Source organism: Chlorocebus sabaeus, chromosome 6 (genome assembly GCF_047675955.1).
Source record: "Chlorocebus sabaeus isolate Y175 chromosome 6, mChlSab1.0.hap1, whole genome shotgun sequence".
NCBI lineage: Eukaryota > Metazoa > Chordata > Mammalia > Primates > Cercopithecidae > Chlorocebus > Chlorocebus sabaeus.
In genome coordinates, this window is record NC_132909.1 from 12500167 (window position 1) to 12513244 (window position 13078).

General features: G+C 55.7%; 1 protein-coding gene across 3 annotated transcripts in view; it reads left to right on the top strand.

The window, feature by feature from the left end:
- ERCC2 (ERCC excision repair 2, TFIIH core complex helicase subunit) overlaps positions 1-13078 on the top strand; it is an 18900-nt gene continuing 5822 nt past the window's right edge. Inside the window, exons 1-15 of one of the 3 annotated variants that reach the window (XM_073016281.1) lie at positions 1-116; positions 410-509; positions 1812-1889; positions 1967-2029; positions 2220-2333; positions 5338-5454; positions 5542-5658; positions 5951-6074; positions 6167-6263; positions 6382-6515; positions 6590-6758; positions 8884-9002; positions 12509-12578; positions 12665-12734; positions 12838-12939. In XM_073016281.1, coding sequence (XP_072872382.1) covers positions 112-116; positions 410-509; positions 1812-1889; positions 1967-2029; positions 2220-2333; positions 5338-5454; positions 5542-5658; positions 5951-6074; positions 6167-6263; positions 6382-6515; positions 6590-6758; positions 8884-9002; positions 12509-12578; positions 12665-12734; positions 12838-12939 — 1479 coding nt within the window. In that variant the 5' untranslated portion in view covers positions 1-111. The remainder of the gene's footprint in view (positions 117-409; positions 510-1811; positions 1890-1966; positions 2030-2219; positions 2334-5337; positions 5455-5541; positions 5659-5950; positions 6075-6166; positions 6264-6381; positions 6516-6589; positions 6759-8883; positions 9003-12508; positions 12579-12664; positions 12735-12837; positions 12940-13078) is intronic. The other 2 variants (XM_073016282.1, XM_073016283.1) reach the window with 2 other exon arrangements.

Genomic DNA, 13078 nt, shown 5'->3' on the forward strand with positions numbered 1-13078 from the left:
TGGTCTCGTAATATAGGTGGAGCGAGCCCTTGAGGATGTTCACGACTCGGCCTCTCGCTAAATATTCATGAGGGAGGCGGGTGGACGCCACTGCACACTCCGGCCGGCGCCATGAAGTGAGAAGGGGGCCGGGGGGTCGCGGCTCGCGAGCGGGCGCGGGGGGGTCTTGAAGATGGGGTCACCGGTGGGCGTGCCTGGGTCCCCAGTGGGGCCAGGGGAGGGTGAAAGGGTGGGGCGGGGGCAGCCGCAGGGAACAGCGGTGATAGCGAGGAGGCACTGAGGCTCCTGAGGACCTGAGGGTTACCGGGGGCGCCGGGCAGGTCACCCTTCTGGGCCCGACGACCGGGCATTGTGGAGGCGGGAGAGGGGCTGAGGGGACGGGGACTGACCCAGCAGCCCCTGCCGCCAGGCTCAACGTGGACGGGCTCCTGGTCTACTTCCCTTACGACTACATCTACCCCGAGCAATTCTCCTACATGCGGGAGCTCAAACGCACGCTGGACGCCAAGGTGGGTGGCCGGTGGGCCCGACCCGCCCACTCGACCGGTGGGGCTGCCAGGCCTGGGCCTAAGACAGATTGCAGGACGTCTGGATTTTAGAAGTACGAGGTCCTTGGAAATCCAGGACCCCATAATCTTCCGTTATCTAAAATAATAATGGTGAATAGGCTGGGCGCGGTGGCTCGCGCCTGTAATCCCAGCGCTTTGGGAATCCGAGGAGGGCGGATCACTTGAGGTCAGGAGATCGAGACCAGCCTGGCCAACGTGGTGAAACCCCGTCTCTTCTAAAAATACAAAAATTAGCCAGGTGTGGTGGCGGGCGCCTGTAATCCCAGCTACTCAGAAGGCTGAGGCAGGAGAATCGCTTGAACCCGAGAAGCGGAGGTTGCAGCTAGCCGAGGTGGCGCCATTGCACTCCAGCCTGGGCCACAGAGTGAGACTCGGTCTCAAAAATAAATAAAATAAAATAATAATGGTCAATAGGCTAGGCGCGGTGGTTCGTGCCTGTAATCCCAGCACTTTGGTGGGAGGTGGAGGCGGGAAGATCACTTGGGGCCAGGTATTGGAGACCAACTTGGGCAACACAGCAAGATCCTGTCCCTACAAAAAATTAGAAAATTAGCTGGGTGTGGTGGCGCGCTTGCCTGTAGTCCCCACTGCTTGGGAGGTTGAGGCAGGAGGATCGCTTGAGGCCAGGAGTTGGAGGCTGCAGTGAGCCATGATTGTGCCGTTGCATTCCAGTCTGGGCAACAGAGTGAGACCTGTCTCTTAAAAAAGAAGGGAGAAAAGTTCACTATATATCAGCTACTGTGCTAAATATTTAACGTGCAATTTCTCACTAATCTTCACAGTCATGTTATGAGGAAGGTTTTATTAGGCCCATTTTATTTTATTTATTTTTGAGACAAAATCACAGGTGCACGCCACCACATCTGGCTAATTTTTTGTATTTTTAGTAGAGAAGGGGTTTCACCATATTGGCCGGGCTGGTCTCGAACTCCTGACCTCAGGTGATCTACCTGCCTCCACCTCTCAAAGTGCTGGGATTACAGGCGTGAGCCACCACGCCCGGCCTTAGGCCTGTTTTAGAGGTAGGGATACTGAGGTCTGGGGAGGTGAAGGTACTTACCTAAGACCACTCAACAAGGAGGAGGCAGAAGTGGGTTTGAACCCCACTGCCCAATTTTAACTATTGCTGTGTTATCCTGCTGTTCCAAGTTGGTGGCATTGGAGGTCGGGGAGAGTCCCCAGAGTTTGTGTGCCCAAGGTTCTGAGACCCTGTGTGTTGTCCCTCTGGTTCCCAACATGCAGGGTCATGGAGTCCTGGAGATGCCCTCAGGCACTGGGAAGACAGTGTCCCTGTTGGCCCTGATCATGGCATACCAGCGGGTGAGTGATGCATTGAACCCGTAAAGACAGACAAAAGAAGGGACAGGACAGGGACTGAGTCCACTTGTTATCGGCAGGCATATCCGCTGGAGGTGACCAAACTCATCTACTGCTCAAGAACTGTGCCGGAGATTGAGAAGGTGAGCCGGGACTCATCCTGGTGTTCCAGCCCTGCTGTTCCCTAGGCCCTATTGGTCCCCCGGTGGTGGCCATCACCAGCTTTCGGGGGTGTCTGGGAAGCTCGGGAAGAGGCTGGGGCCTGGCAGGGCAGGGGTTTGTGCCTCCAATGAACACAAGCTCCCCCTGCCCCCCCCCCCAACTTTGGAGTAGGTGATCGAAGAGCTTCGAAAGTTGCTCAACTTCTATGAGAAGCAGGAGGGCGAGAAGCTGCCATTTCTGGGGCTGGCTCTGAGCTCCCGCAAAAACTTGTGTATTCACCCTGAGGTGAGCACCCGTCCCTTCTCCTTGCCCTTAGCCCAGAGGTAGAGGAAACTCTTTCGTCCAACTGCAAGTCCTGGATCCCCAGGCTGGACCTCTTGCAAAGGCATGCAGTGGCTGCACACAGAATTCCCATCTCACTGGTCAAATTCTCATTCATTGTGGCCCAGGCAAGCACACCTCCTCAGGGAGTCTTCCAGTTCTACCCAGGCCTGGGAGAGGTTAAAAAGGCAGCTCTTAGAGTCTCTGGAAGGCCTGGTTTCCTGGCTCTGAAACTTACCAGCCGGGTATTTATGGAGAGGCGTTTTCTGCAGCCTGGGCCTCAGTCTTCCTTTCTGTAAAATGGGGATAATTATGTGCCTGCCTCATAAGGTCGCTGATGATAAAATTGGATGAAATGATGCAGCCGATGCCCTTAGCATGTACAAAGAACTAAAAGACTGTTAGAAATTCACGGCTGGGCACGGTGGCTCACACCTGTAATCCCAGCACTTTGGGAGGCCGAGGCGGGCGGATCACGAGGTCAGGAGATCGAGACCATCCTGGCTAACATGGTGAAACCCCATCTCTACTAAAAAATACAAAAAATTAGCCGGGCATGGTGGTGAGCGCCTGTAGCCCCAGCTACTCGGGAGGCTGAGGCAGGAGAATGGCATGAATTCGGGAGGTGAAGCTTGCAGTGAGCTAAGATCACACCACTGCACTCCAGCCTGGGCGATGGAGCGAGACTCCGTCTCAAAAAAAAAAAAAAAAAAAAAAATTTCTCATGATAGGCCAGGTGTGGTGGTTCACACCTATAGTCCCAGCACTTTGGGAGTCTGAGGTGGGCAGATCATTTGAGGTCAGGAGTTCGAGACCATCCTGGCCAACACGGCAAAACCTCATTTCTACTAAAAATACAAAAATTAGCCGGGGGTGGTGGCGTACATCGGTAATCCCAGTCGCTTGTACACGGGAGGCAGAGGTTGCAGTGAGCTGAGGTCACACTACTGCACTCCAGCCTGGCGGACAGAGTGAGACTCTGTCTAAAAAAAAAAAAAGAAATTGTCATGATATTTATATACATAATATATGACAAATACAATGTTAATTTTTATTAAATTATGCTATAAAACCATTGTACTTGGCTGGGCATGGTGGCTCACGCCTATAATCCCAGCACTTTGGAAGGCTGATGTTTCACCATGTTGGTCAGGCTGGTCTCTAACTCCTGATCTCGTGATCTGCCCACCTCGGCCTCCCAAAGTGCTGGGATTACGGACATGAGCCATCGTGCCCAGCCTTATTTATTTATTTTTTTTGAGATGGAGTTGCACTCTTGTTGCCCAGGCTGGAGTGCAGTGGCGTGATCTCGGTTCACCGCAACCTCCACCTCTAAGGTACAAGCGATTCTTCTGCCTCAGCTTCCTGAGTAGCTGGGATTACAGGCGCACTCCACCACGCCCAGCTAGTTTTTTGTATTTTTAATAGAGATGGGTTTCATCATGTTGGCCAGGCTGATCTCAAACTCCCACACTGGGCCCACAGACTATATATTACATCACATTATTTGTAAGAATATATGAGAAATAATATATCTAGCGGATGACAAAGAGCACAGGCCTCGGTGACTGATGAAAGGGGAAATGGAGAGGGAAGGGCTGACTGCCTTGGAGCTTTCCCTTTGGTGTAGGAAAAGGATTTGTTCTTGGGAAAGATAGCCTTAGGCTGTGATGGTACCTTAGAGGGTACAGAGCAGGTCAGGGGTGAGGGGAGTCCCAGACTCTGCAGCACCTCCTTTGATTCTTAGGCCCTGCCAGAGTTCCATGTGTTTTGGCATTTCCAAGGATGAAGTATTTATCCTCAATCTATATGCTAAAGATTTTTCAAGGCTTACTGTTTTAAAATATTAGTTTTGGTTGGCTGGGCACAGTGACTCAGCCTGTAATCCCAGCACTTTGGGAGGCTGAGGTGGGAGGATTGCTTGAGGCCAGGAGTTTGAGACCAGCCTGGGCAACATAGCAAGACCTCATCTTGACTAAAAAGACAAAAATTAGCCAGGCATGGTGGTGCACACCTGTGGCCTCAGCTACTCAGGAGGCTGAAGGGGGAAGGATCAGTTGAGCCTGGGAGGTCAAGGATGTAGTAAGCTGTGATTGCGCCACTGCATTCCAGCCTGAGTAGCAGAGGGACCTGTCTCCAAAAATATATATGTATAACTTGTAGTTGTAAGAATGTAACAATTTTACTACTCTCTTTTTTTTTTTTGAGAGGGAGTCTCACTGTGTCGCCCAGGGTGGAGTACAGTGGCATGATCTCGGCTCACTGCAACCTCTGTCTCCTGGGTTCAAGCAATTCTCCTGCCTCAGCCTCCCGAGTAGCTGGGATTCCAGGTGTGCACCACCATGCCTGGCTCATTTTTGTATTTGTATTTTTATTTATTTATTTTTTTGTGATGGAGTCTCGCTCTATCGCCCAGGCTGGAATGCTGTGGGGTGATCTCGGCTCAGTGCAAATTCCGCCTCCCGGGTACAAGCGATTCTCCTGCCTCAGCCTCCCGAGTAGCTGGGATTACAGGCACGTGCCACCACGCCTGGCTAATGTATTTTTAGTGGAGACAGGATTTCATCATGTTGGCCAGGCTGGTCTAGAACTCCTGACCTCAGGTAATCCGCCCACCTCGACCTCCCAAAGTGCTAGGATTACAGGCGTGAACCATCGCGCCCGGCTAATTTTTCGTAGAGATGGAGTTTCACCATGTTGGCCAGGCTGGTCTCGAACTCCTGACCTCGTGATCTCCCCACCTCGGCCTCACCAAGTGCTGGGATTACAGGCGTGAGCCACTGCACCCAGTCCAGTTTTACTACTCTTGTATCCCTGCATTAAGTTCCCATGTGTCTTAACTAATAATGCAACAGACTGAGGTTCAAGTTGTCCAAAACCCCAGCCAGCTGGGAGGTGTGGAGAACTGTGTTTGAAGAGTGGTTGGGTTTCCACCCTGTCTGGGTGCTAAGATGCCCCACACCCCCAGGTGACACCCCTGCGCTTTGGGAAGGATGTCGATGGGAAATGCCACAGCCTCACAGCCTCCTATGTGCGGGCGCAGTACCAGCATGACACCAGCCTGCCCCACTGCCGCTTCTATGAGGTGCCTGGAGGGCAGGGCTGAGGGAGGGAGGCTGGATGGGTGGCCTGGGGCAGGCAGCCTCCCTGACCTCTGGCACTCTTGTCCCAGGAATTTGATGCCCATGGGCGCGAGGTGCCCCTCCCCGCTGGCATCTACAACCTGGATGACCTGAAGGCCCTGGGGCGGCGCCAGGGCTGGTGCCCATACTTCCTTGCTCGATACTCAGTGAGAAGGCTGGTGGGGCGGGCAGAGGGGCGAGTGTGAGGGTGTGGGCTGCCCGCCCGTCTCCTGTCTGCCCATGCCTGTCTGTTGATTGCTGTGAGTCTGCCTGTCTGCATCTCCCTGTTGATGGGTGCCCATGTCTGTTGGTCTGTCTCTATCCATCTGCTCATATTTCTGCCTGGCCAGTGTCTGCCTCTGCAGGCCTGTGTGGGAATGACGGGCCAGTGTGGCCAGGGGTAGGGGGATAGGGGTTGGGGTGACAGGGCCCTGGTGACCCTGCTCCCTGGCCCCCCAGATCCTGCATGCCAACGTGGTGGTTTATAGCTACCACTACCTCCTGGACCCCAAGATTGCAGACCTGGTGTCCAAGGAACTGGCCCGCAAGGCCGTGGTGGTCTTCGACGAGGCCCACAACATTGGTGAGGGGGGCGCCAGGGGCCAAAGGGACGCCAGCCCCTCTGAGGGAGGCCCCTGCAGGCCTGCCTGAGCCGGCTCTCTCCCCCTTCTCCAGACAACGTCTGCATCGACTCCATGAGCGTCAACCTCACCCGCCGCACCCTTGACCGGTGCCAGGGCAACCTGGAGACCCTGCAGAAGACGGTGCTCAGGTGGGGCCAGGGACGGCTGGAGGACCCTGATGCCTGCCCTGCCCCTGGGACCCTGGCCTCTGTCTGACTTGTCCCCAGGGATGCCAGCCCCACCCCAACCCCAGCTATCTCCCCGCAGGATCAAAGAGACAGACGAGCAGCGCCTGCGGGATGAGTACCGGCGTCTGGTGGAGGGGCTGCGGGAGGCCAGCGCCGCCCGGGAGACGGACGCCCACCTGGCAAACCCCGTGCTGCCCGACGAGGTGCTGCAGGGTGAGCTCCCACCCCCCGCGGCCCCCCAGTCCCTTTCCCGCCTCCCCGTGGCTGCTGACAGCGTCTCCTCGCAGAGGCGGTGCCTGGCTCCATCCGCACGGCCGAGCACTTCCTGGGCTTCCTGCGGCGGCTGCTGGAGTACGTGAAGTGGCGGCTGCGTGTGCAGCACGTGGTGCAGGAGAGCCCACCCGCCTTCCTGAGTGGCCTGGCCCAGCGCGTGTGCATCCAGCGCAAGCCCCTCAGGTGCGGCCCCACACAGCGCGGGGATGGGGGCTCAGCAGGTCCTGGTTAGGCAGAGCCATGTCCTCCACGCTTGTAGCCCAGGATCACCATTGCCAGCCTCAGGAGTGAGTGAGCTGGGCGAGGCACGTGGGACGCTGTCTGTTCTAACCTGGCAGGTCCAGAAGCAAGGTTGGAGCTGGTCCTGGGTCCCTGTGTTGGGCAGGGGCCTGGCGGGCAACACCTGGCTGGATTGGAGAGTCTACCCCACCCAAGAGAGAGTAGTGGGAGCACCATTTACAGAGGGGTGGACTCGGGGAGGAGCCAAGGAGGGTGGGAGGTGAAAGCTGGGAGCTAAGCCAGGCCACAGCAGCAGGGAGGGAGTGTGTGGAGAACCAGCTGGTGGGGGGCCTGGACAGGGGCTTCTGCTGGGAGCAGAAACCAGAACCTGGGCCTTGCAGGCTAGAAGCTGGGGAAGGAGGCCGCGGCCCATGTCTCTTCCCACCAATGCCTCTAATCTTCCAAGTCTGAGGGCAGGGGCGTCCCCATGGAGCAGTCTGGGCGCATTTTCAGGGAGTCAGTCTCTTGAGACACAGGGCAGGCAGAGAATGACCAGGGATAGGAGGGGGCTTTTCCTTTGCTGCTTTGAGTAACTCATGGGTCTTCTCTAAACTGCAGTTTTCTCCTTTGTAAAACGGCCAAGGAGTCGAATCTTTACTTCACAGGGTTCTGTGGTGGTTAATGAGAGAGCAGCGAAGCCAATCAGCTACCCTGTCCTGAGCACTAAGGAGGAGCTAAGCCCTTTATGTTCCTTACCTCAATTGCACCCCCCGTACGGCATCCCCACCCTGCACATGAGGACGCTGGGGCTCCCAGAGGGGAAGCCTTTGCCCAGAGCCGCACAGCACTGTGCCCAGTAGTTGGGGCTTGAAGCCAAGCCTGTGGGCTCCAAAGGCCCTGGCTGCCCTGCCTCTGTGGGTGAGGCCACCTTCCGTGTGGGTTTGCCCATCTTCCCCAGAATTGGAGACTTGTGAGGGCAAAGAGGGGATCTCAGTCACTCAACACACATTCCCCAAGCGCCTGCTCCATGCTGGGGACACAGCCGAAGAGGTTCCATGGCCCAGTGTAGGGGACAGACTCATCCCTAGCTAGCGACCAGCCAGGGTAGGCGCCTGGGGTTACAGGAGACAGGCTGGGAGGGCTGAAGTGTGGGAGGCAGGTTTGCAAGTGTGACTGCCCGCCTGGCTTCAAAGCCAGCTGCTCCATGACCCGTCCCCAGGGCTGAGAACTTCAGCCCTGCCTGTGTGCGGTTGTGGCCGAGTGGCCCTGCACATGCGTGAGTGTGTGGACGCAATATCCATGGGACTCTGCGGGATGTGGGTGATGACTGCATTCCTGTGTGAGCCCATGGGGTTCCGACACTGTCTGTGTCCCCACAGGTGCGTGACAGACAGTGGGAGAGGTTCTGGATGTGAATGCGTGACCATGTGGCCATGCAGGATTAATGCCATGACTGGGGGATTCTGGGTGTGATAGTGAGTCTCTTGTTTTGATCAGAACCCACTTAGGGCTGGGTGCAGTGGCTTGCACCTGTCATCCCAGCACTTTGGGAGGCCGAGGCGGGCAGATCACCGGGTCAGAAGTTCGAGACCACCCTGGCCAACATAGTGAAACCCCGTCTCTACTAAAAGTATAAAAATTAGCTGAGTGTGGTGGCGGGCATCTGTAATCCCAGCTACTCGGGAGGCTGAGGCAGGAGAATTGTTTGAACCCGGGAGGTGGAGGTTGCAGTGAGCTGAGATGGCGCCAGTGCACTCCAGCCTGGGTGACAGGGCGAGAGTCCGTCTGAAAAAGAAAAAAAGAAAAAAAACCCACTTAGGAGGTCGTGCTCGCAGGTATGACAAGTGACCACATGACTCTGGGGTGTCTGATTATTGCTCTGTCTGTGCCATCGTGCAGCAGTGGCTGTGTGTGACATGCAGATGTATAGTGTGGGGTGCACGTTTCCAAAACAGGCCCACTGCCCGCCCTCCCTGAGTGCCCATTGTCTGGGGAGACAGGCACGTGACCGCCGTGATGGTGGAGGCAGGGCTGCTGGTCCTGTTCATGCTTCTGTCTGCCCCCTGCCCCCGTCTCTCCTCCCCACCAGATTCTGTGCTGAACGCCTGCGGTCCCTGCTGCACACCCTGGAGATCACCGACCTTGCTGACTTCTCCCCGCTCACCCTCCTTGCTAACTTTGCCACCCTTGTCAGCACCTACGCCAAAGGTAAGCTCACCTTTTTCTGTCCCTGCTGGGCCTCCTAGGAGCTGGAATCAGGGTCGAAGCAGAGTCTAGAGGGTTGTTGGCAGGAACTTGGACACACAGGGCTTTGTGGGGCTTGGCTTGGAAATGTGGGTTTTATTTTGAAGGCAGTGGGGAGCCGTAGATAGTTCTTGAGTAAGCCTTGTGCTCAGATTTATATTTTCACAGACTTCCTCGGGCTGCAGAGTGGAGAAGGATGGCGTGGGCAGTGGGAAGGGATGAGGCCAGAGAAGCTCTATGGGGTCAGCTCACACTAGAGGGCATGGTAATGAGTTGATCATTTTGCTTCTAGGGGCACTGGAAAGCCATGGTAGGTTCTAGCAAGCAAAGTGCCAGGTCAGATTTGTGCTTTTTTTTTTTTTTTTCTGAGACGGAGTCTCCCTCTATTGCCAGGCTGGAGTGCAGTGGTGTGGTCTCGGCTCACTGCAGCCTCCGCCTCCTGGGTTCAAGCAATTCTCCTGCCTCAGCCTCCCCAGTATCTGGGACTACAGGTGCGTGCCACTACGCCCAGCTAATTTTTGTATTTTTAATAGAGATGGGGTTTCACCATGTTGGCCAGGATGGTCTTGATTTCCTGACCTCATGATCCACCCGCCTTGGCCTCCCAAAGTGCTGGGATTACAGGCGTGAGTCACTGCGCCCAGCCCAGATTTGTGCTTTGGAAAGACTTCTTCTGGGTGCCGGAGGTGGTAGCTCACGCCTGTAATCCCAGCACTTTGGGATGGTGAGGCAGGCAGATGACCTGAGGTGTCAGGAGTTCGAGACCAGCCTGGTCAACATGGCAAAACCCCATCTTTACTAAAAATACAAAAATTAGCCACGGCCGGACATGGTGGCTCACGCCCGTAATCCCAGCAGTTTGGGGGGCTGAGGTGGGCAGATCACTTGAGGTCAGGAGTTTGAGACCAGCCTGACCAACATGGTAAAACCCTGTCTTTACTAAAAATACAAAAATTTGCCAGGTGTGGTGGCGGGCTCCTGTAATCCCAGCTACTTGAGAGGCTGAGGCAAGAGAATTGCTTGAACCCAGGAGGCAGAGGTTACAGTGAGCCAAGATTGTGGCACTGCACTCTAGCCTGGGCGACAAAGCAAGACTTGGTCTCAAAAAAAAAAAAAAAAAAAATAGGCCGGGCGTAGTGGCTCATGCCTGTAATCCCAGCACCTTGGGAGGCCGAGGTGGGTGGATCACCTGAGGTCAGGAGTTCGAGACCAGCCTGACCAATATGGTGAAACCCCGTCTACTAAAAATACAAAAATTAGCTGGACGTGGTGGTGCATGCCTGTAGTTCCAACTACTCAGGAGGCTGAGACAGGAGAATTGCTTGAACCCGGGAGGCAGAGGTTGTAGTGAGCTGAGATCGCACCAGCTGCACTCTAGCCTGGGCAAAAACAAGAGTCCGTCTCAAAAAAGAAGAAAGAAAGATTTCTTGTGGCAGGCAGGGACCTGAGCACAAGGGGAGGGGGCCTTGACCAGGATGTGGCCATGGTGAGAGAGAAAGGTATGGTTTGGAGAGAGATGTGGGAGGTAGAGGCTGGGATGTGGGGAGCATGGTGTCTGGGTTTCGGGACCTGGGACAAGAGGAGTAGAGGCTGATGTTCAGATTTTCAGGTTGTGAGAGAGAGGCATCATTCTGGAGGCTTTATGGGCCAGTGTTCCCTCCCCGTCCTCAGCGTGAAGCTCACCAGGGGTTCAGTCTGCCTCCTGGGGGTTTCTCCTGTACCCAGGAAACCGGATCAGGCCTCATGTCCTGTGGCAGGGCCTGACAGGAGGATGGAGATCTGGGCCCTTGCCCCAGGGCTGGGTAGCGAGGCCTGCTGGCTGCTGCTTCTGCCTCTGTCTCTGTGTCCTGCCCCATCTTCCATCCCTGCCTTTGTCGTTCTCTATCCACTGTTTCCCATCTGCCAACACCTCATGTTCTTTCACCTGGAGCATCCTTCCTCATCTTCCTCATCCCCCAGCCACCTCCCCCTCATCCTTAGGTTCTCAGCTTAGTAGAGATGTTTCCTCCAGGAAGCCCTCCCTGACCCACAGGCTGAGTCAGGCCCCTCCTCTGGGCACCTGTGTCCCAGCACTGCCTACTCTCAGTCATCCCTGTCTGAGGACAAGTCTGTCTCCTGCTGGACCGTGAACCCATGCAAGCAGCGGCAAGGCTGGCTTGGTCACCACTGTGTCCCCAGCACAGACGATTTGATTTTTTTTTCACTGCATGAAACTGAATATATAAATTCATTCATTCATTTATTTCTTCAACAAACGGGCCAGGCTCAGCACTGTGGAAGCAGCAGGAACCAAAAAAGATCTCATTCCTAACCCCCCAGAACTTATATTCCAGAGGGGGAAAACAGTAGCAAAGATGCAGTCAAATAAACAAGGAAAAAATTCCAGAAAGTGGCAGTTATCATGAAAAAAAAATACTGTTGCATTGGAATATGTCTGCTTAGAAAAGGTGGCTGGGGAGGGCCTTTCAGAGGGGCTGACTTTTGAGCAGTCTCAGATGATCAAGTGGAGCCACCTCGGGAGGTTTTCCAGGCCACATGGGACCAGCAAGTGGAAACACCCTGGGGGGACTGAGCCTGCTGAGTTTTGAAGGTCAGGCACCAGGCCACTGGAGGTGTGTGGGGTCATGGGAGGCTTCTGGGGGGGGGGCGGAGGTGATATGGCCGGGCTCAGGTTTCCATAGGGTCCCTCTGGCTGCCGTGAAGTGAGCAGGAGATGATGGGTCCAGGCAGGAGGTGATGGTGGCTGGCCCCAGGTGGAGTCGGGGGCAGTGGTCAGATTGCAGGTAGGTTTTGGAGGCAGAGCTGCCTGGCTTTGCTGATGGCTTAGGTAGAAAGGTCGTGGAAGGCCAGGCGCAGTGACTCATACTTATAATCCCGGCACTTTGGGGGCCTGAGGCGGGCGGATCACTGGAGGTCCCCCATCTCTACTAAAAATACAAAAATTAGCTGGGTGTGTTGTAGAGGGGTGTACCTGTAATCCCAGCTACTCAAGAGGATGAGGCGGGATAATCAATCACTTGAACCCGGGAGGCAGAGCTTGCAGTGAGCTGAGATCACGCCACTGCACTCTAGCCTGGGCAACAGAGCGAGACTCCATGTCAAAAAACAAACAAGAAAAGGTCCTGGGAGAAAGCTTCAGGCTCTGGCTCCTGGCTTTGGCGTGGGTGCTGGGGGGCCCCTGCAGTACTGGGAGAGTGAGCAGTGGGTGGGGCTGTGGCGCTCTCTACTTGGGATCCTTCGTGAAAGTTTGCACAGGTGTGGGCCCTGTGGAGAGGCAGAAAGACTGGGGTGTATTTTGGACTCAGATGCCTGGTTTGGAGCTTAAGCAGCTCATGTTTGGTCCCATTCACTCCCAGGCAGTAGGGGATGGAGATCGGGGTGAAGCAAGGGAGCGGGAGAGGGAATGGCTGAGTGGGTGCAGCTGTGGCTGTAGTGGGGGAATCTCACCCGTCCTTGCCTGCCCTCTGCAGGCTTCACCATCATCATCGAGCCCTTTGACGACAGAACCCCAACCATTGCCAACCCCATCCTACACTTCAGGTGGGACCCTGCCCGGTGGGGGTGTGATTGCACTGTGGGTCAGGGGCCCAGCCCCCCGGGCCCTCACCGCCCTCATCTCTCTCCAGCTGCATGGATGCCTCGCTGGCCATCAAACCTGTATTCGAGCGCTTCCAGTCTGTCATCATCACGTCTGGGGTGAGGACCCTTCTCCTGTTCCTCCCAGTCCCTGGCCTCCCTCCATGGGCCTCCTGGTCCCTGCCCAGTCCTGCTGAGATCCCTCCCACTGTCCCCCCTACAGACACTGTCCCCGCTGGACATCTACCCCAAGATCCTGGACTTCCACCCCGTCACCATGGCTACCTTCACCATGACGCTGGCCAGGGTCTGCCTCTGCCCTATGGTGAGTGGGAGAGGCTAGGGCTGGGACTGGGAGGGGAGGTGGGAGCAAGGGGCTGCGTCCCTTCCTTGGCTTCCCCCACTGCTCAGGCAGGAGAGTTTTACAGTGAAGAGGCCGGGTTTGGGATTCAGACAGACTTAGG